The sequence below is a fragment of the Alligator mississippiensis genome, chromosome 3, assembly GCF_030867095.1.
Source record: "Alligator mississippiensis isolate rAllMis1 chromosome 3, rAllMis1, whole genome shotgun sequence".
Taxonomy (NCBI): Eukaryota; Metazoa; Chordata; order Crocodylia; family Alligatoridae; genus Alligator; species Alligator mississippiensis.
This window is the reverse complement of record NC_081826.1, coordinates 260,552,482-260,572,244: the sequence shown is the minus strand read 5'-3', so window position 1 is coordinate 260,572,244 and position 19,763 is coordinate 260,552,482. Positions and strand designations below refer to the sequence as shown.

Genomic DNA, 19,763 nt, shown 5'->3' with positions numbered 1-19,763 from the left:
CATACATACAAGCTGGGGAGCTCCCCCCTTGTGAGCACAGAGGCAGAAAGGGATCTTGGAGTCATTATTGACTCCAAGATGACCATGAGCCTCCAATGCCAGACCTCAGCCAGCAAAGCCAGCCATACCTTGTCATGCATCCAAAGATGCATCTCAAGCCGGTCCAGAGAGGTGATACTCCTCCTCTACGCAACATTGGTCCGGCCTCAACTGGAGTACTGCATCCAGTTCTAGGCATTGGACTTTAAGAAGGGTGTGGCCTGCCTTGAGAGGGTTCAGAGGAGGGCCACCTGCTTAGTTGGAGGGCAAAAAGGCAGGCCGTATGAGGAAAGGCTGAGGGACCTGAACCTGTTCAGCCTCAGCAAGTGGAGGCTGAGCGGGGATTTGGTGGCTGCCTACAAACTCATTAGGGGAGATCAGCAGCAAATAGGAAGAGTCCTATTCCCCACAGCAGCACCTGGGGTGATGAGGGACAATGGCCAGAAGCTGCTGGAGAATAGGTTCAGGTTAGAAATTAGGAGGCACTATTTCACTGTAAGGGTAGCTAGGATCTGGAACCAACTTCCTAGGGAAGTGGTCCTCACTCCTACCTCGGGTAAATTCAAAAAGAGGTTGGATGAACACCTGTCTGGGGTCGTGTGATCCCAGCGTGTGCTCCAACCAGTGGCGGGGGGTTAGACTAGATGATCTAGTCAGGTCCCTTCTGACCCCTAACTACTATGAAACTATGACTGTCAGTTTGATTTATATCAATTTAGGAAATAAAGACGATGAAGAAAAAATTAAGTGAGCTATGTATAGATTTCAACAAAAACCTCAATGAAGAAAACACATTTCTTATATTTTCTAAGGATGAACTTGGTAAGTGAAATATTTTCCTTTGGAGCTACACTTTTATTTTACAGGGGTGTAGGTTGTAGCCGTGTTGGTCTAAGGACATACATCTATCCTATTTACATCTTCGCTGACTGCCTATTTTGTATGCATACCAGCCCAGCCTCTTTACTTCTCATTCCATCCAGGAAGAGCACACACCAACTGCAGAAACTTTATCAGCCTGATGAAAGGTTTTTAAACCTGAAAGCTTGTTTACCATTTTTTTTCCAACTATTTAAGTTGGTCTAATAAAAGATACCAGATGCACCCAAAGAACCTTGTCTGCCAGTTTTATTTTAGGAATACTTTTTGGCATTTTGCTAAAGCAAGGATAAATAACTACATCCAGACAATCAAATTGCTATGAATCTAACTGATTCTCTGCCCATCTCCAAATTCAGTTTAGAATTTTACTTTGTGAAATTAAAAATTCTTCATGGATTTACACTGCATCAACTTTACTTACTACCCTGCTACCCCACTCTGTTCTTCCCTTCTTGTTTTTTCTGTCCTGTCCCCTCAATTCTTTACTACTACTTCATTCTACTTCAATTGTGGTATTCCATCCTTCTGAAATTACTCCACTTTTCTTCCCTTCTGGCTGTTAAACTACCTTCCTTGATCTAAAAAATATTTTAAAGATTAATTTTTTTATTGCTCACATGGTTCACTGTTTTTGTAAATGATTTGATGATCCCAAATCTCAGTAAAATTAGAGAAGATTTTTTAAACTGTATTCAGTTTTAATCTTGTGGTATCCTGCTAATTTCATTGTGATGTTGGCAAGCAAGTGTTAATGATTTCATAGAATCATAGAGAAACAGGGCTGGAAGAGACTTCCCTAGGTCATCTAGTCCACCCCCTGCCTGATGCAGGATCATCCCTCTCCAAACCATCCCATACAAACCATAATGTGAGCTCTATGCAAGACCACCGTCAACCTTGACACAACACAAACTTAACACCCTAACCTGCAACAGGTTAAGGAGGGGAACCATGGCAGCCAATGTCCTGCTTCTGTGAAATAGCAATATATGCTCAAGAGATCCTAGGTAGAGCACCACACCTCTCCCTCACAGTACAGAGGAAGGTAAACACCACCAAAGTCTATACCAATCTGACTGGGGCTAAAATTCGTTCCTGACCCCAAATATGGCAATCAGTCTGACCTTGGGCAGAGGGACAAGACAATCTAGCCAGGAACCTCAGGGTTTGATCCCAGCAAGAGTATTAACACCCCAGTCAAAGTAGCCAACATCCAATGCTTCTGAGAGAAGCTTAAAAACACCCTGACACATGTAGGAGAAAGTGGGGACAGGGCAACCATCAAAGCCCAGAAGCAAGGGAAATACCTATTGTAAAACATAGGCATAGGTACACCTAGATCATCCCCAACCAGTGGCTGTCTAACCTCATCTTTAACACCTCCAGTGATGGAGAGTCCACAACTTCCCTTGGCAGTCCATTCCAGTTCTTCACTATTCTCACAGTGAAGAAGTTTTTTTTTTTCTGGATAGCCAATGTAAACTTTGCTGCAACTTCAAGCCATTGATCCACATTCTCTTCTCTGCAGTAACAGAGAAAAGGTGCTTTCCCTTTTCTTTATGGCAGCCCTTCAGGTATTTGAAGACTGCTATCTTGTCCCCTCTTATGCACCTTTTCTGCAAGCTGAACATGCCTAGCTCTTCAGCTTCTCTTATGCCTTGTTTTCCAAGCCCTTTTTCTTCTTTGTTGCCCACCTCTGGATCCTCTCTAAATTCTCCATGTCCTTTTTAAAATTATGGAGCCCAGAACTGTACACACTACTCTAGCTGAGACCTAAGCAGTGCCAAGTAAAGAAGCACTATCACCTCCTGTGTCTTGTACCTAATGCTTCTATTGATGTATCCCCATACCATATTTGCCTTTTATGCAGCTGCAACACACTCCAGATCCATAGTGAGTCTGTGGTCTACCTGGACTCCCAAGTCCTTTTCCATAATGCTGCCATCCAGCCAAGTGTTACCCATTTTATATTTGTGTTTTTGATTATTCCTTCTAAGGTATAGTATCTTGCATTTGTCCGCTATGAACTTAGTCCTGTTAGCTCTAACTTTCATTTGTTTTATTTGATTATCAAAAGCATTAGCAAATAGCTGTAAAACATGTGGTTATACCTCTATGAAGACTTCTAATAGCCAACTGGTTATTGGTAAGTGCAATATTGTTTTATGCTAAATATTCTTGTGTTAAAAAAAACAACAAAAACTCATTTCTTGAGAATATCCTTTTTCAAATCTTGTGATTAAATTGTTTACCACAGAAGGCCTTCCTGATGACTTCATCAATAGCTTAGAAATGATAGAGGATGAGTATAAAGTTACCTTAAAGTATCCCCACTATTTTCCTGTTATGAAGAAGTGCTGTATTCCAGAAACCAGAAGAAAAATGGAATCTGCTTTTAATACGAGATGCAAAGAGGTACATCAGTTATTTGTTGTTTTACCATACATAAAGTACCAAATATGTTCTTAAGTGTAATTAGAAGTAGTAGCAAAATGTGTAAATTAGTGGTGCTCACTCTCAAGCCCACAGTCCAGATCCAACCATGAAGCTGTATCATCTGGTTCATGGGGCTCCCCACAGGTGCAGATATTTGGTAGTAAGGCAGTGATAGCAATTAACACTGCCACCATTCCCCTGCAGCCAAATTTCCAAGCCCTGCAGCCAGATGACATTGATCTGTGCATTGTCCAGCACTTGGGGCCAGGGTGGCAAGCCCAATCCAGCATGCATGAGGCTGCGGTGTGGCAATGGACCCACTCTGGCACATGCAGGGCTGAGGCTGGGGTGGTGGACCCAATCTGGCACATACTGGGCTAGGGGTATATATGTTTTTGGACCCATGGATGAATCCTGTGCACTGAATCTGGCCCACAGACCAATGCTGAACCACTTGTCTGGTCCACAGTGCAGAATGGTTGAGCACCACTGGTGTAAAACAGCATATCATTCAGGTATGAAGGACTTCATAATTTCTAATAATGGCACTTGATACAATTAATAGAGTTACACCCTAATAGCCAATTATGGTTTATGTAGGTCACTTCTAGATGAGAATCTATTCACTTGTGTCTATTGTTTCTACTCACACCTTTTCAAATAGGATGCTTCAGGCAGTATTGTTAAAAAATGGCTGTAAATGGTCATTTCTACCCAGCTAGTTTTTATTGCTATTTTTCCTTTCCAAAAAGTTAATAGACATCCTGGACTTATTCTTTTTTGCATAGTTTATTTGTAGCAAAAATGCAGTTTGGGAAGAACCAAAGCTTGTCACTAAATCCGAACTGTGAATATTTTTGGCCAAATATTTTATTTTATTTTTTGTAAATTTCAAGAATGTCAAAGTGTTGATTTCAGCACATCTAAATCAAAATGTTTCAATTGGAGGTGAGGGGGTTAGGGTCGAAAGAGGATAGTTTAGGTGTCATTCACAAGATGGAGGAGGTGATGGTGATAATGTTCCCTCCACATTGTCCAGTATACAACAGAGGTCAGAGCTGCCAGACTCAGACCATGGATTTGAATTGAGGTCCCCTACTTTCCAGGAGAATGTCCTAACCCCTGGGCTGTGAAGGTATTCTTCGGGGTGTCTCTTCCAATTTCTCACATACAAACTGTTCCACTTTTTGTACAGTTAATTAAATATACATTAGAAGATGCCCCTCAGTGTTCTACCAGATGAATGCCTTAACCACTAGGACTCCTTATACTGATGGTCTAAAGAACCAGGTGTGATTAAAAGTGTTAGTGTCTCGTTTTAGTTTATTAAGGTTCTTTACATTGCTCTAACAGTGTTAATGAGCACTGAGGTGTAGATGAATTCTATTTATGTCAACCTTAAATCTCCTTTATGCAGAAGATTGTAACATAGACTTAGTATAAGAATCAAATCTTTGATTTGAATTTCTAGGCCTCAGTCTCTTGTTCTCCTGACCAGTGTTAGGTTGGTGTTCTGAGAAACACCTTGTAGTACTAAGTAGTGAATAGTCTTCCAGTTAATGGACAGCAGTATTGTGTTCTAAGGTAAGTCCAATTGAAAATGCTCTTTAACAGATAAAATGGCTTGGGCAGGGATTTGCTAATAAGTAGTATAGAAAGAAGTGAAAAAAAATAAGATTATTGAGTGGCTAAATAGCTTAGAGATGCAAACATTAGATGTGCAATCTAGACTCCCTGTCACAAACAATTCAAATTTCATCAGTATGATTTTTTTTGTATGCAAATCTGAATGCTCTCAATAATCTTTATATAGGAATACATTTTTGTCTTTGTATCCTGAGTCAAATTTTTCCCTCACTGCATTTCTGCAGTGTGCCCTGCACCAGCATACTGATACTTTCCCCCAAAAGAAACATGTTTTTTGTGTGTTTGAAGTGCTTTGGGATGTTTCAAAATGAAAGGTGCTATATAAGTATATGTTTCTATTATTAAATTCAGGCAACTAAATATGGAATAAACATTAATGGAAATTATGTTAATTGGCTATTAATTAAAATAAGCTGTATGTATAAAAGGCTTCTCTATTAAAAAAACTGTAAAATTATGCTATAAAAATCATTTAGCAACTAACATCTTTGATAGTGAGGACTGAAATCTGGATAAAAGAAGAAAATGAAAGCCAAGAGAGGAAGTGTTATTTGGTCAACTGTACAAACTGTTTGTTAGAGAATGATAGACATTTTGAGCTATTGTGCTTCACATTGGCACATGTGAAAAGTACAGGATAAAATAAAACAGCACCAAGCATATATCTAGCATATATAAAGGCATACACTGTCAAGGCTGAAAAATACCGTTTTAAAAACAATTTCTTCATAGCCTGACAAAACATATTCTTCCAAAAGTGGGGGCAGCAGCATAGTTATATTCTTAGTTTCTTTACTTAGTAATCCACCCCCATGTTTAACAAGTGATGGGCCTGGGTTTGTTTGACTTGGGATGCATAGTATCCCTTCCTTTTTGCCTGTCTCTTTTTCTACAAGCAGTCAGAATACCAAAATTTGCAAACACAGGCACAATCTTTATCACAGGCACAATCTTACCCAGCTGAGCCTTATTTTCACCCATAAGAACTACACCACTGGGTTACCATATTTACTTCATTCTAAGACAGGATTTTTTTCCCCCTATTTAACATGGGGGGAAGCCCCTCATCTTAGAATTAAGTATGAGGGCAGTGGGGGCAGGGCAGGCAGCTGCTGTGGCTTGGGCTCCAGGCCCTAGTCAAGGTCAGGCTGTAGCCACAGTTCCTTCCTACTCCACCCCCTGCCACCTCTATACCCTGCTATCTTCCCCCCACCCCACACCATGCAGTCTCTGCTCCCCCGCCTGCCCCTCTCCCTTCCACCCTCTACCCTTGCTCCGCACTGGCAGGCTCCATGTATGCCGCAACCTGGGGCACTGAATACAGCCCCAGCCCAGGCTCTGTAGCAGCAGTATGCACCCTGCAAGGCTGCTACAAAGGATGGGCTGGGGCCATGCTCTGTGCCCCAGGCTAGAACAGGGACAGAGCCTGCTGGCACAACACAGTGGTAAAGAAGGGGTGGGGAGGGAAAAAGGCTGGTGGGAAGGTGGGAGGGAGGAGCAGAGACTGGAGGGGAGGAGCAGAGGTAGGGTGACCATTGACCCTGTGTTTATATTGGACCATCCTGTTTTTAAACCCTTTGTCCCCATGCATTCCTCAGTAATAACTGTCCTCACAATTCTGTTGGCTGTGCCTAGAGTTAAGGCAGTGCACAAGCCAGGAGGAGCAGGGTTCCCAGCCAGGGAGGAAAGGAGGGAGCTAGCCTTTTTGTGGTGGCCCTGCCCCTTCCTGCTGATTGGCCAAGGGGCCCAATGGCCCCACCCCTTGCTGCTCATTGCCTGAGGACACAGTGGCCCCACCGCTCACCACTGATCAGTCCAGGGGCCCACCCCTCACCAAGTACATGCCCTGTACTCTGGGGTTGCATCAGTGGTCACCCTAAAGATTAGAGGGGAGAAGAGAGAGGGAGGGGAGAAGGGAAGCAGAGGCTAGGGGGGAGGGAAAAGAAGGGAGCTGAGGTGGAGGGAGGGAGAGGTGGGAGGGGGTGGTCCAAGGCTGCAGGGGAGCAGTCCAGGCAGAGGTGGCAGGGGGCAAGCTGCTTGACCACCCCACACCACCTGCTCCGCGCTGTGTTTCCCTGCAACAGTGGGGGGGATGAATTAAAGGTGACCCCCCAATAATTAGATTCTATACATGGAAAATTATAACAAATTTGTAAATTTTTCATGTACAGAACCTAATTATTGGGGAGTCATCTTAAATTCAGGGTTTTCTTAGATTACAGCAAATATGGTATTTTAAAATATTTCCCTCTTTTATTAAAAAGAACAAAACCCTCTTTAAGGTTCAGAGATTTTTAACTTTAAATCAATGTAGTACCTATTTGGTTTAATTTGATATTACAGGATTGTAGTGATCTAGAATCATAATAAATCATTAGCTTAGAAAGTCAGGATTCCTGCCACTGTTAATTGCATTGCTGATACTGTTCCTTAAACATTGCGGGAATACAGTAAGCTTATACTTCACATGTTTTTGAGTAAGAATCTCAGATATTTCCTTTAAAATGTTTGCTCTGATTTATGACTTCAAATTTTATTCAAAATATTGAATAATTGGGTTCAGTTGTGTTTAGTTACACCCTTGCTTTCTTTTTCCTAGGAAAACACTAAAATTCTTCAGCAGTTGCTTCCCTTAAGGGCAAAAGTAGCAGAGCTTCTTGGCTACAACACACATGCCAACTTTGTACTGGAGATGAACACTGCAAAGAGCACAGATAATGTAACAACCTTTCTAGGTTTGTTTTAATGTAGATATTTATATTTGGATCTGTAATATGACTCCTCAGCCAATGTAGTCTTAAATATGAAACTGGGTCACAGAGCACACAAGATTCATCAGGAAAGGAAGCTCTGCCTCACACTCGAATACTTTTAGCGTTGTTTCTCCATACCCTGATATAAGTACATTAAATACAATGGAAGTTGCAAGCGTGCATGAAGAATATAAGTAAATCTGTCGCTTGTAAGGGGCTCCAGAGGAACAGTTTAGAACTTTAATGCAGTGGTTTTCAACCTGTTTTCATTTGTGGGCTCCTAAAAATTTTTAAATGGAGATGCAGACCTCTTTGGAAATTTTGAATGGAGGTACAGACCCCTTTGAATTGTAAGTGTGGGTATTCACATACTTCTATTGATTATAGTTATCTTTCACAGACTGCTTAGATATAGCCTGCAGACTCCTTAGGGCCTGTGGGCCATAGATTGAAAACCACTGATTTAATGCATCAGAGGCTGCCCCTTTTTAGTAATCCATTCCTTTACCTTTCTCCTACAATTGCATTCTTATTTCAGTTACTATAGTAAGAAACTTGTATTAAGCCAATACCTAGGAACTGCTGTCCCAAAACAGGCCAGTGATCAATCCAGCTCAGTATCCTATCCCCATTCACTGCCTCTAGTGGATGCTTTGGAAGAAGGAAAAACTCCCACAGTGTATTTTTCTTCCACTATTGCAGACTGTAACATTTTGCTTGACCATGTTAGCCCTCGGAAGATTGATTTTTTTTTTCTTTTGATAGGGCAACTGGCAATGGTGTATTCATTCATAACATTGAGGCACAACATGGCTGATAGTAGTCATGGGTTCTATTTTATTTTTAAAATACTTCTAATTTTTAGTCATTCCGAGGTTTTTGCATTTGGGCAGATGGATCTGATGGCAACAGCTAAACAGCTTTCATCGAGCAGCTTGAATGCTGCCAAGTGAGACCTGAGTTATAGGTTGTCTAAGCATCAGGAACTTAGCATCAACATTGCACTAATAATCGAAAGCTCTGGACTAGGAATTCAATTTCTCAGAGATGAGTTGTGGTTTTGCTAGGAAATAAAGTTTGTAACTACCTGCTTTTTATGTGCATTTAAGATTTCAATTATAACTCTGTATGAATACGTTTTTCTATTTGGTATATTTTCTATATTATTCTAAATTGGTTTTTATAAGTGCACATCAGAAGAACACAATTTTTTTTTGCCTGGAGGTAGTGTGAAACACTTGAATAATAGCACTAGTAGCTGAAATAGTGATTTAGAAAATTAATTGATGGGTTTGTATTGCTGAATTAAATTTTTAATATAACTCATGATGCTTACCCCTTCCAGAGCTGATGGTGCAGAAGTCCATGTCCTCACATCTAGAACACACCTGAAACTAAAACTTTAAAAACAGGAAGGCAAACAATAAAATGACCTTTGACCAACAAATAGAAAACTTTAGTGTCCCCAGTTGGACAGACACTTTAAAAAATGTATACTTTTAAATGAGGGAATTTAGTAGTAGTAGTAGGTTGATTCAGAAACAATTCTCTTATTCTCATATGCACGTATTCTCATTTTCAGATGATTTAAGTAAAAAGCTAAAGCCTTTGTCTGAGGAGGAGAGAGAGTTTATTCTGGATGTGAAGAAAAACGAGTGTAAAGAAATGGGTTTTGAGTATGATGGAAGAATCAATGCATGGGATCTACATTATTATATGATCAAGACAGAAGAGCTTAAGTACTCCATAGATCAGGAGAAATTGAAGGAATATTTTCCAATCGAGGCTGTTACAGATGGCCTATTGAATATATACCAGGAGCTGCTGGGACTTGAATTTGAGCAGGTAGACAATGCTTGTGTTTGGCATGAGAGTGTCACTCTTTACACAGTAAAGGACAGATCAACGGGAGAAGTTTTAGGGCAGTTCTACTTGGACCTCTATCCCAGGTAACTCATTTTTGTTTTGTTTATTAAGTGTTAGAGATGAGGCTAACTTTAGGAGGTTAATAGAATGGAGAGTTGAAGAGGTGAAATAAAGTAATTAACTAACAGCATTACAGACATTCACGCTCTCAGGAGAAACTTTTCTGGGAGTGATTTAACCTTGTTTGTTCCCAAGTTATTTTTCTCCCAGAGGGAGCATCTTTACTCAAGGAGAAAAAGTCTGAACATCTTTGCACTTGTAGTTTTTCCAGGAGAACAGTGATTCTCCCAGAAGAAATGGAATGTCTGTATGAGGCCTAAGAGGAGGAAAACCACATAAAGATAAGAGTATCTTCCTCATACCCTTGTCAGTGGGCAACCCTCCAAAGGTGACTGAACCCAAGAACTTTGCTTGAATCTGACCTGTGATTTCTCTTTTCCCATTAGAAATGTCTTATCCTTCCTGGTCTCCCTTCTCCCCTCCATATCCTACTCCTGAAAGTGTCCTTGCTTCTGTTTCCTTATCCTTGTGCCCTTCCCAGCATATTATACAGAGACCTCTTCTCTACTCTAGGTAGTAGGAATTCCCTATGTATCTCACTTTAATATTGTCCTGAGGAGATGTCTGAAAAGACTTCAGACTTGGGGCCCAGTGTTGAACAAAGACAAAATTTCCTAGATCCTTTCACAAAGATTGATCAATCCTTAGGGCAGCCATCAGGATCACGTCCTACAATAAAGGACTTTCTCTTTTTGGAAAGAATCTCAGAACTCAGGTCTGTCAGAGAGCTAGATCCATTCCATCTGGCATCACTGAAAAGAACATTAATGTTGTATTGGGACTTGATCTTGTTGACGGTTTTATTCCCAGGCCTTCATCTCTTCCTGATAAGAGCCCTCTCAAGTTACAGAAGAAAACTCAAGAGATTTTTGTCCAGTATTGGGAAATGTATCAATCTCTTACTAAGAACTGCTTCAGCAGGATCCCATTTGACATCCCAACCCTACAACCTCAAGTCTAAGAGACAGGTGCTTTGAAGCCAAGCATTTATGGGAAGCTTTTGATCATTTTCTTGAATTTATGGAAAAAAAAGGTTTCCATTGCCTACTACTAGATTTAGGTAGCCCTCTCCATCAATGCAAATCATATAACCTTAATCCTGAAAACCTTTCTTCCTCCTGTGCTGGGCTTCCTTCAGGCAGTGTTTGAGAAGTGAGGCATCTTCAGTTAATCATTTTCCTTCTCTACCCTTAGGCCTGCAATTAAGTCTTAATTATTTTTATGGGGACTTTTTCTAATTTAAGGCCCTTTGAACCTTTGATTGCTGCTTCTTCATCTCATGGAAAATTGGTTTTGGCAGGGCAGGTTACAGCCTTGTTCAACATCATTATTCAGGTGTTTTAGACAAGGCCCATCAATTTAAAAAAAAGCCAAATAGTAGTGAGCACCTAGTATTAATATCAAAGAGCTCAAAAGGTGAAAGGCCCACTCAAGCTCAGATGAGCCATGAGGTTAGCATAGGTAAAACACCAGAGTTTCTGTAGTCAGTGACTCACAAGGAACATGGCTGGGAGCACATCCAGTTGCCTTTGAGTATCCAGCCCAAATGACCAGGCATCCATTTACAAAGGGCTCGACTTCAGCTAGGGCTGGAGCAGGGCTCAAACTTGTGCTTCTGAATATGTAGCAGGATGATTCAGCTGCCTTGCCACTGTGACCCCCATTAAACTGAAAAGCAGATTTTATGCATATAATGACAGCAAATAAGGAGTAGGTGCACATTTTTTTACTTTTTTTACTGGCTCATTTTTAATTATCACAAGACTGTATGGCTGGGAGGGACCTCAAGACGATCGCTGATCTGTCCTCATGCTCTGTACAGGGTTGAGTATATCTAGAGCATGCCTATTAACAGCCTTCAAGGAAAAGGATTCTACAACCTCCACTGCAATCCTGTTCTAATGCTTTACTATCTTTATTATTAGGAGGCTTTTTATCCAGTATCTTAACCTGAATCTCCCTTGCTAAAAATTAAGTTTTATTTCTTGTTCCTCTCTAGTGAACAAAGAGAATTAATGGGGCTGATGTGCTTTCCATATTTAAGCACATGTTACAATGCAACAGTTTGTGAGGGAAAACAGATTGGAAATAAGAATGTGTTCTCTCATCCTTTATCTGTATTAACATAATAGGCTGCTTACAGACGTGAAAACCCCCCCACTGCTTTACATTCAGCTTGGTGACCCCCACACTGAACACAGCGCACGCCCAGAAGAGGTATCACATTAGTTGGACCCATCTCCCCCATTGTCTGTATAGATTGTGTGCTTCAGCAGAGTTTCTTAGAGATTTTATCTAATAGCTGATTGAATCAGCTATTAGAAAAAAGTGACAAAAAACCCTGCTGAAATAATGCCTGATTATTACAGATCAGGTTAGTCCAGAGTTTTGCATTATTAGTGGGGCTTTTTGCCTGCTCTATAATAGATCAGATTATGCCTATTTTTACAGATGCTGGGGATACAGGTCAAACTGACGTGCTTCCTCTTCTGGTAAAGTGCTGTTTTATTTTGTTTTTTCATGTCTGTCAGTGGCCTAACTGATTTCTGTCCTTTTCATAGCAACCTTTTATATCTTAGAAGACTCCTTTAGTCTTAGTCCCTCCTCTGGTCTAAAGAAAACAAACCCATTCTTTCAAACTTTCCTCACTGGTCATGTTTTTCAAATCTTTTATCACTCCTGGATTCTCTTCCTTTTTTCCAATTTTTGTTAAATGTGCAACCCAGTATTGAGCACAGTGCTTCAGTTGATGAGGCCTCCTCATCAGTGCCAAGTCAAACAAGAGAATTAACTCCTGTTTCTTACATACAACTCCCCTTTCTGTATCATCCTGGGATGATACTTGCCTTTTCTGCAACAATATCACATTTTTCTTTTACTGAGTTCCTGATCCATAGTAACTCCCAGGTCCTGTTCTGGAATACTGCTGCCTAGTTAGATATTCCACATTTTGTATTTCTGCCCTTGATGTCTCTTTCCTAAGTGTAGTATTTTACACTTGTCTTCAGTGAACTTCATCTTGTCTAATTATAGTCTGGTTCTCTAATTTGTAACGAACACTCTTGAATTGTAATTTTGTCCTGGAAGGATTTGCAACCACATTCAGTTTGATGTCATTACAAACTGTATTCTCTCCATTCCACTGTCAAAGTCATTAATTTAAAATATAAAATAGAACTGGACCTATGAGAGAAACCTACTAGAAACTTGAAATTTCCTCCTGCTCCGACAGCAAACTATTGGTAAATGCCTTATTTACCCAAATCCAAAACAAATCTATATTTAAGATGACCCCCCCCAATAATGAGATTAAGTGTGCACTGATAGATATTTGCAGCTGATACCAATAGCCAATTTTTAAGGAGGCATATCAGCTGATACTGATCCAATTTCCAATACCCATCTCAGCAGCATGGAGAGCTGCCTCCAGCTGGTAAGTCTGGTGTGGTGGAAGGCAAAGGGAGACAGAAGGGGCTGCGGGGACAGATCAAGGCCCCCGCGGTGAGGGAGGATGTGGGGCAGGGGCAAGTGCTGCCCAGCTAGGGCAAGGCAGGCATGGCACGGGGCCATGGCTTGTCTTGGCGGGCGGGCGGGCGGGTGGGGGGGGGGGGCAGCTCATCACTGTGTACTACTTGTTTGGGAGCTGCTGGTCTAGCAGCTCATCCGGTACTCACCTGTTCATCCAGCGGCTCCCGCTACTCATCTGGGGGGGACATGTGCCCCCAGATCTGTGCAGGGCAGGCTGGGGCCAGGGCTGCGCCAAGCTCTTCCCAGCAGGGCTGCACTGGAAAAGGGATAGCGGGGTGGGCTGCAGCCACAAATTTGCTGTGGCCCCTTCCAAGTGCAGCCCTGCCCCGCCAGGAAGAGCTTGGTGCAGCCCCAGTCTGCCCCAGACAGATCCAGAAGCACACACCCACTTCTGCCCTCCTGGATGAGCAGCACACAGTGGTGGTAGCCCCCCCCGTCCCCCAGATGAGCTGCGCCTGCTGACCTCAGCTGGGCAGCTCTTGCCCTTGCCCCTGCCCCACACCCTCCCTCATCGCGGGGACCTTGATCTGCCCCCCAGCCCCTTCCACCACACCAGACTTACCAGCTGGAGGCAGCTCTCCACGCTGCCGGGCTGTGCTCTTTGCTCCCTGTGCTTCACTGCAGCTTCATGCATTTATCAGCTAAATTATCAGCCTGATATGGCCAATTTCCAATATAGTACATTTTCTTTATATTGGTGCTGATCCGATATCAGGCCAATGTATCAGTGCACCTCTAATTTAGATTCTAGACATGGCAAATTTATAAAGTTGTTGATGGGTTGTCTTAAATTCATTCTCTCACTCCCACTGCTACTGTGGGGCAATCATTGGGGGGGAGGGGGGGGCAGACCCCTGTACCCCCTGGGTTGAGGCTAGAGTTAGAGCTGCAGCAGCTGCCTGACCCTCCCCGATTATACTTAAATCCAAGACAAGGGGCTTCCCCCCATCCCCCCATGTTAAATGGTGAAAAATATCTTGTCTTGGACTCAAGTAAATCCAGAACTCACTGAGCGTAGTGTTTCAATCACTTTTGTACTTGCTTTGTGATGATTTAATCTAGGCCACAAAGTTTCCCAGTTTGTTTATAATAATGTCATATAGAACAGTGTCCAAAAGTATTTATGAATGTCAAAATGTATCTACTACAACCTCTTTTTCCATAAAGCCAGCTAACTGTCAGAAAAGGAAGTAAATTTGGGTGTATGTGATTTGTCCTTGACAAATCCATGTTGGCTGTTTCTTATCACCTGTTTTTAATATTTTTTTCTAATATGTTTGAATATCAAAGTAAAGCTTCTCCAGGTCTTCCTGTTTCCCTTTTCAAGCTACATACCATATTTTCCCCTCAGCCATCGTCTATTAGTTCTTAAAGATAATTGCTAAGGGAGATTTTTATAACAGTTTTATGGAGAGGGTATCATATTTGATTTTTAAAAAGAAAAGTGCTTTACAATACCAGTACCCCCTAATCTTTATTCGTTAAATATGTTTCAAGTTGGTACAAACGTTAATACTTCAGAAAATGAGATATTGTATTTCATCTTATAATTATCAAAACCAGGGATACATCTACACTACAGACTGCCAAATAATGAAGCGCTAGTTGTAAATGACAGAGCTCAGGTTGAAGAGGCCATTCAGAAAGTTTCTAACCTGACAAAGAAACAAACACTGATTTCATTCAACTGATGATTTATTTTTAGAATACTCTCCTAGACATCAGTGTACATGGGATAACATACTGTTGTTACTTAAAATTGCCAATAGCTCAAATTAAGAGTGAGACCTTAAAAAGGGGGATAAGGCAAAATGCCATGTTTGATGCCATTGATCACATGAAGCAGATACATAAGCTTGGACACATCAATCATACAAACAGACATACATAAGCATACATACAAACAGACATAGACATACAGACAAAACCACTCTAGTAAGATGTTATAGTTACCAGCAGATGTTACTCAGTATTAGCACTGGATGGCTGGGTCCAGGCTTATTGAAGCTTATGAGCCCGGGTATACAAGCATGCATTCCTGTGCTCCATGAGGTTGGAGAGAATGGATTTCTCATCTTGCCTTGTCTGCATCTCACTTTTATAGGGATTTCAAGTCTTTGTTCAGCATTGGGGGTTTTCCATGCCCAGTGTTTAATTAGAGGTTGTTTCTTCTGGGTATCTCAACTTGAGGTCATTCCAGTGAAGTTGGTTATCTCTGCCTTGAAACACCGTGTAGTTCAAGTGGAAGGATATGAAAAGTTCTTTCTGCTTACTGTCTTCTTTGCACCTGATCACAGACTAGTTCTTCAGCCATCCATTAATTAGCTTAATTAGTTTACTGTCTGGTAACTTGTATATTGGCACCTCGTTGCTTACACAATCGATTAAATTTTCTTCTGTTTTCATGCAAATAGTTACCATTCTTTCAACATTCACCATCTCACACAGACACTCACCTACACAGGACATACGAAGTTCATCTACTTATGTCAAGCAGGGAACAAGCACAAAATGGAGTTTTAGTTGTTTATACAATCATAGAGGTTGATCAATTCAATACTATTATCATTTAAACATAATAACTAATATGCAAAAATTCATAGTACGCTGTCTTAGTCAGTACTCCTCGATTTAGCTTCCCATGGCACTTGTTCCTGATGGCCTTACTGTGACTGATGCCAACTTCTTGAATTTGCAGGAAATGAAGGGTATGAGTGCTTTCGCTGCATCCTGTGCTGTTCAGTCTCAAGATCAAATTGGTTAACCTATGGCTTGTCCTGAATCACAATCCTGTGCATGTTTTTTTCTGGGTTTGCTTGAAACTGCCCTTAAAGTTTCTTTGTAATGTCAAGTTGAATTGTTTTTGGCCAGTACTCAACATTCTTGGCACTGATCTAGCTAACATCTTCCTCATACCCAGATCTTCCCTGAAGATGGAATGCGCAGGCCCAGTGCTGTTGCCTACTGTCTCAGCTGTGTGCCTGATTATTAATCTATTGTTTTTCATCACTGCCTTGTGGACTGTAGCAACATGTTCTGTTATGGTAGCTTTCCAGGGATAGCCTGACTTTAACTCACTCTCAAGGCTAAGTCTTCCTCGCATAAATTCAACTGTCAACATTTTTATTTTACTGGGACATATGAAGAGATATTATCCCTCACCTTCTCATGAGGTCCTTTACAGTCAAGCCTTTCTTATTTGGGTACTTCTTTTTTTTCTTTCTTTTTTTTGTAACTTATTTATTTCTACAGGTCCTCAAACAAGGTCTCTGTACATAAAATAAATTACTGCCAGCAAGCAAACACACCAAAACACTACTACTTTGATCTACTAAATCTGTCAGATTAAATGGGTTAGGCAAGATACTTTCTGAACATCAGTTATACCAGAAGCAATTTAGCCTCAGCAGCCCATAATTCAATGCAGGCTGACTTACCCTGCTGAGAAGCTAAGCTTGTTTACAGCTAGTTCTGTGCTAATAAGCACTGCACTCTGCGTTGTCACCATATCCTTTATGTAAAGTAAAAATTACTTTTAGAAGGAGCAGAGTTGACTTTTTTATATCTAAGGGCTCCCCCAGGTACACAGGGACAGGCACAATAGGACTTGATGCACAACCCACACAATTGTACCTCCTGCCATGCTACACAATGCATGGCAGGAGATATGATTGTGGGATCATGATCCCAGGCTCCCCCTGCACTGGCAAGTAGCAGGCTCCTGCAGCTGGGTGCCCCCTGAGCTGGCTGGGCTCCCAGCCACAGGGATGCACCATGCACTCCTGTGGCTGGGCACACCTGGATAGGATAGGAACCAACCACATTGTTATATATTTTTTGTGGAATAACTTTGTAGCTTGTTCCTGGTTTTATCACCCCATGAATTGATTGAATGTATGGCCAGGTCACAATTCAAGACAATTAACTGTTTAATAACCTTGTAAGTGTAACATATGGCAATGGCCTAAGTAATAAGGGATTCAAAGGTTTGCATTGCTCCCTTTAGTGTTACACTGACAGGATTTAGACAGTTTTTCATTGTGTTCTTAGCAGAATCTTAGGCATGGTGACTTTTACAAAAAATATTGGATGTGAATTTAAATTTAATAGAAGAGATTTTATTGAAAGAGAAAGGACCCCTATCATTATTATTAAAAGGTAATTTTAATAAGAGATGTACCTCTGTCTCATATAAAGCTATAAGAGGAACACAGCCCCATTCTCCATATTACTTCTGGAAAATAGGCTTGTGATGTAAGGATGATTTTTGGTATATTTTCTTGCTCAGAGAGGGGAAGTATGGTCATGCAGCATGCTTTGGTCTCCAGCCTGGCTGCCTTCTCTCTGATGGCAGCAGAATGATGTCTGTAGCTGCTCTGGTGACAAACTTTTCAGAACCAACTTCAGATCGCCCATCATTGCTGAGACATGATGAGGTGAAAACTTACTTCCATGAATTTGGCCATGTAATGCATCAGATATGTGCACAGGTTAGTAATGTTTCCATTAAAAGGTCTATTTCTATTTTCATGGTCTCTAAATATGGTGGGGTATATAATGTGGTGTCTGTATTTGATGAGACTTATTGTTTCCTTACAATAGGTCTTGAAGAATCTTTTTTCACAGTTCTTTTGCGTTTTTGATTTATAAATACAGGAATGAATACAGTTTTGGGGAAATGTCCAAATAGTAATGTATCCTTTCCCCTCTGAACAGGCTGAATAACTGGCTGATCAGTAAATCACTCCAGGAGTAAAAAATATTTCCAACAGATAGCACTAAATGAGATGGTTGCTACAGCTATTGCTTGTTTTTCTTAGTACCCAAATGTATTAAGTCCTCCAGAAACATAAAAAAGGCCCAGTTCCTGTCGCAAAGAGTTAAAATGTCCTGTGAATCGATACTTATTCATAGAGCTGTGTTTCTTGTTATAGAAGGCTGTGGTTGTGTTAAACTGAAGGCAGGATATGAAAGGCATAAGCTTTTGGAGGCACCAGACTACTTCATCACATGTTATAAATGGACTTGCAGAGAACAGGGATACTAAATAGAAAGGAATAAGATCAGGTAAATACAAAGGATAGTGAAAGAGGGAGGTAAGGAGAGGCACAGCTGTGAGAGGCAAAGGTAGATTGAAGAGATTGAAAGAATAAACAAAGTAGTTAACCCACTAAGGGACATAAGGGTTATAAAAGCTAAACCAAGTAATGGAAGAAGAATCCAGAGTCTCTGCTGAGATTATACTTAATGTAATCCAGTCTGTAGATTCTTTTTTTGTTCTGCAATGTTGTGTTCCAATTAATTTTTCAAGTTAGATTGTTTAAGAACAGCTCTGAGATAAGCAATGGAACGTCCATGGAGGTTAAAAGTGTTCTGTCACTGGCTTTCGTGTCTTTCTGGAATTGATGTCAAATTAGTGTTCATTCATTCTTTAATGTATGGATCACCGTGTATGTCCAGTATAGATAGAAGAGAGGCACTGAATGCAGGTGATAACATGTATGACACCTGTAGAGGAGCGGGCGAATGCACTCTGGATGTTATAATCTGCGTTTGGTCCAGCAATGATGTGGTCTGTGCTAGTGAGGGGGCATAGCAAGACCTGGTGCCTTGCTGAGAGTAATCTGTTGCTGAAGAGGAACTGTTTGAGGTGGGAGGCTATCTGTAAGCCTGGATAGGCTTGTCCCCATTGACTGCCCCATGGTGGCTGCCATTTGCCAGGAGTGTTTGGAGATCAGTGGTGTCCCTTGTGTCCACCACTTTGTTTATCCCTTTTGAGCTCTTTAACCCACCTTTATCTACCTCAGCAGTTCCCCCTGCTCCTATCCTTTCCTCCCCCTTTCCCTGTCCTTTTTATTTAAATTACTTTATTCTTTTCTATTTAGTACCTCTGCTTTCTAGTAATCTATTAATAACATCTGATGAAGATGACTTGGCTCCAAAAGTATATGCCTTTTTGAATGAGTTAGTCTCTAAGGGCACCTTTATATTTGCTTCGACACGTTCTGATTAATTAAATCTGCTGGAAAGTTCCAATCAGAATGCTCCAGCATGCTACGGCATCTCATGTGTTCAGTGTCCCCACATTTCAAAATTGCAGCGGGAACACTTTAACTAAAGCTCGTTGAACAAGCTTTAGTTAAAGCATCCTTACCACCATTTTGAAATTCAGGATGCTAAATACAAGAGATGCTGCAGGCATTTTGATCGGAGTAGATCCCGGAGCACAGGTATAGGTGCCGTAAGGTGCTACCCTGTCCTTCCTTGTGCTTGATACAGAAGGTAAACACACCCCGGCCCAGGCAGTCTGAATGCTGCCTTCTACTTCCTTCTTCAGTGCCGCCATCAGACTTCTGCATCTCAATGGAAGGGGCTGATAAAGACCTAAATAAACTTCTGATTTAATTTTCATTTGACCCATATTTATGAAAGACTTATTTATTATTAGATGAGTTCCTTTCTGTTCAGAAGATATAATCTTCGATGTTTCCC

The 19,763-nt window shown here is 41.2% G+C and overlaps 1 protein-coding gene across 6 annotated transcripts in view; it reads left to right on the top strand.

The window, feature by feature from the left end:
• The window catches only part of NLN (neurolysin), a 72,294-nt gene that overhangs the window by 35,166 nt on the left and 17,365 nt on the right, over positions 1–19,763 (top strand). For all 6 annotated transcript variants that reach the window (XM_059725130.1, XM_019496034.2, XM_014594085.3 and 3 more), the window contains 5 exons: positions 759–861; positions 3,179–3,336; positions 7,604–7,739; positions 9,340–9,706; positions 17,560–17,761. In XM_059725130.1, the coding sequence (XP_059581113.1) occupies positions 759–861; positions 3,179–3,336; positions 7,604–7,739; positions 9,340–9,706; positions 17,560–17,761 (966 nt within the window). The remainder of the gene's footprint in view (positions 1–758; positions 862–3,178; positions 3,337–7,603; positions 7,740–9,339; positions 9,707–17,559; positions 17,762–19,763) is intronic.